This window comes from Chrysochloris asiatica, unplaced genomic scaffold (assembly GCF_000296735.1).
Source record: "Chrysochloris asiatica unplaced genomic scaffold, ChrAsi1.0 scaffold00310, whole genome shotgun sequence".
Classification (NCBI taxonomy): Eukaryota; Metazoa; Chordata; class Mammalia; order Afrosoricida; family Chrysochloridae; genus Chrysochloris; species Chrysochloris asiatica.
The window spans coordinates 46,689-48,114 of NW_006408828.1; the positions used below are offsets into that span (position 1 = coordinate 46,689).

General features: G+C 39.9%; 1 protein-coding gene across 1 annotated transcript in view; it reads right to left on the bottom strand.

Annotated features, from left to right (window-relative positions):
- Window positions 1-1,130, bottom strand: part of LOC102815307 (membrane-spanning 4-domains subfamily A member 4A-like) — a gene marked incomplete at its 3' end in the record, with an annotated part of 22,068 nt that extends 20,938 nt beyond the window's left edge. The window contains exon 1 of the mRNA XM_006875033.1: window positions 945-1,130. Within this exon, the coding sequence (XP_006875095.1) occupies window positions 945-1,124 (180 nt within the window). The remainder of the gene's footprint in view (window positions 1-944) is intronic.
- Window positions 1,131-1,426: the final 296 nt, after the last annotated feature.

Consider the following 1,426-nt stretch of genomic DNA (forward strand, 5'->3'; position numbering starts at 1 on the left):
AAATGGTGCCCAAGCCACCTCCTTCTCTGATCATTGGATTACCCTCCTTCTCAATCTTTCGAAATAGTCAGAAGTGCTTCTTCATGTTACTTTTTTTCCATATCAAAAATAAGAATATAATAATTTCCAAACTTATCTCTTGAGGTTTGTACCTTTGCCCCAGGAATTGCAATGCAAAGAAAGACTGTGCCAGGAACTGCTCAGAGATGCTTTCTTGGTACCCATGATGCTACTTCTATGACAACTGTTGCTCTCCCATGTCACATACCAGACAGGGGACACAGAGGAGTTAGAATTAAATCTTCTGGCAAGGATAAGTGACCCGAAGGAGGGTCTACATGGGGCATAAAGAGAAAGTAGCAAATATGACAATTTCAAGAAAGCCAATATGACAATCTCTAAGTCATGGTTGTGAGGACAGAGATAAAAAATGCCGCTGCTTGAGTACAATTGCCCTGTGGCATTAAAAAGGAAGCAGAGTGTCCACAATGACTTTGTCCCAGTTCTTTGAAGCCTGAGCAAGAGATAAACTTTGATATTCATTGTCTTTCTATTAGCATTCTCTTGTCTTTCTTTACACACCTCATTCCTTGCAGGAAAATTCCCCAGTGACTCCAAAGAGGAAACTCACAGAAGATATGAGAGTTTTCATCATCTGCAGAGCATGACTGGCTAAGAAAATATGAACAATGTGAGTCTATCAGGTATTGAGGAAGCCTGTGGAGGAGACATGCTTGACCATTTCTTGCGATGTTCTTCCATGAAGAAGTTAAATATATTTATCATGGTTGACCCGCGTGGATTAGAAGCATGATGTAATAGAATGTTGTGCTTTTTTTTTTCTCTCTGAACAACAAATATTGATGTTCTAAATATCAATTGATGTGTTTTGAGACTAGCAGGAGAGGGTATTTGTCATTAAACAAGATCAGTTTTGAGTTTACACTACTGATCTTCTCCCAGATCAGTAGATGACTTACCCCGAGGACCTTGGGTTCCCCTTTCAAGAATTTCTCTTTCATTCCTTTCCACAGATAAGAATGTGCCGGAACAGACTGTCCCATCTCGTGTACACCAGGGCCAGACCCTGGGATGGTCTGTTGCATGTTTTGAGTGGTTGTCATGGCAGCAGAAAAATACTACAATTAAAAAACTCACAATTTAGAACAGGATCCTTGAAAGAAAACAGAATATGAGCACTTTGAATGCATTTCCTCCATATAATATTCTCTGTTTATATTCTTTCATTAAATTACAAAAGATGAAAGGACATTTCACAACGTGTTAAAAAGAGAATCTATCACCAACATTCCTGATTTTCTCTTGTCTTAGGGAGAAAAGATGAGGCTTTCTACTCCCGTAAAGATTTACACCCTCGGAAACCCTGTACAGGGTCGCTATGGGTCGGAACCGACTCGACGGCACT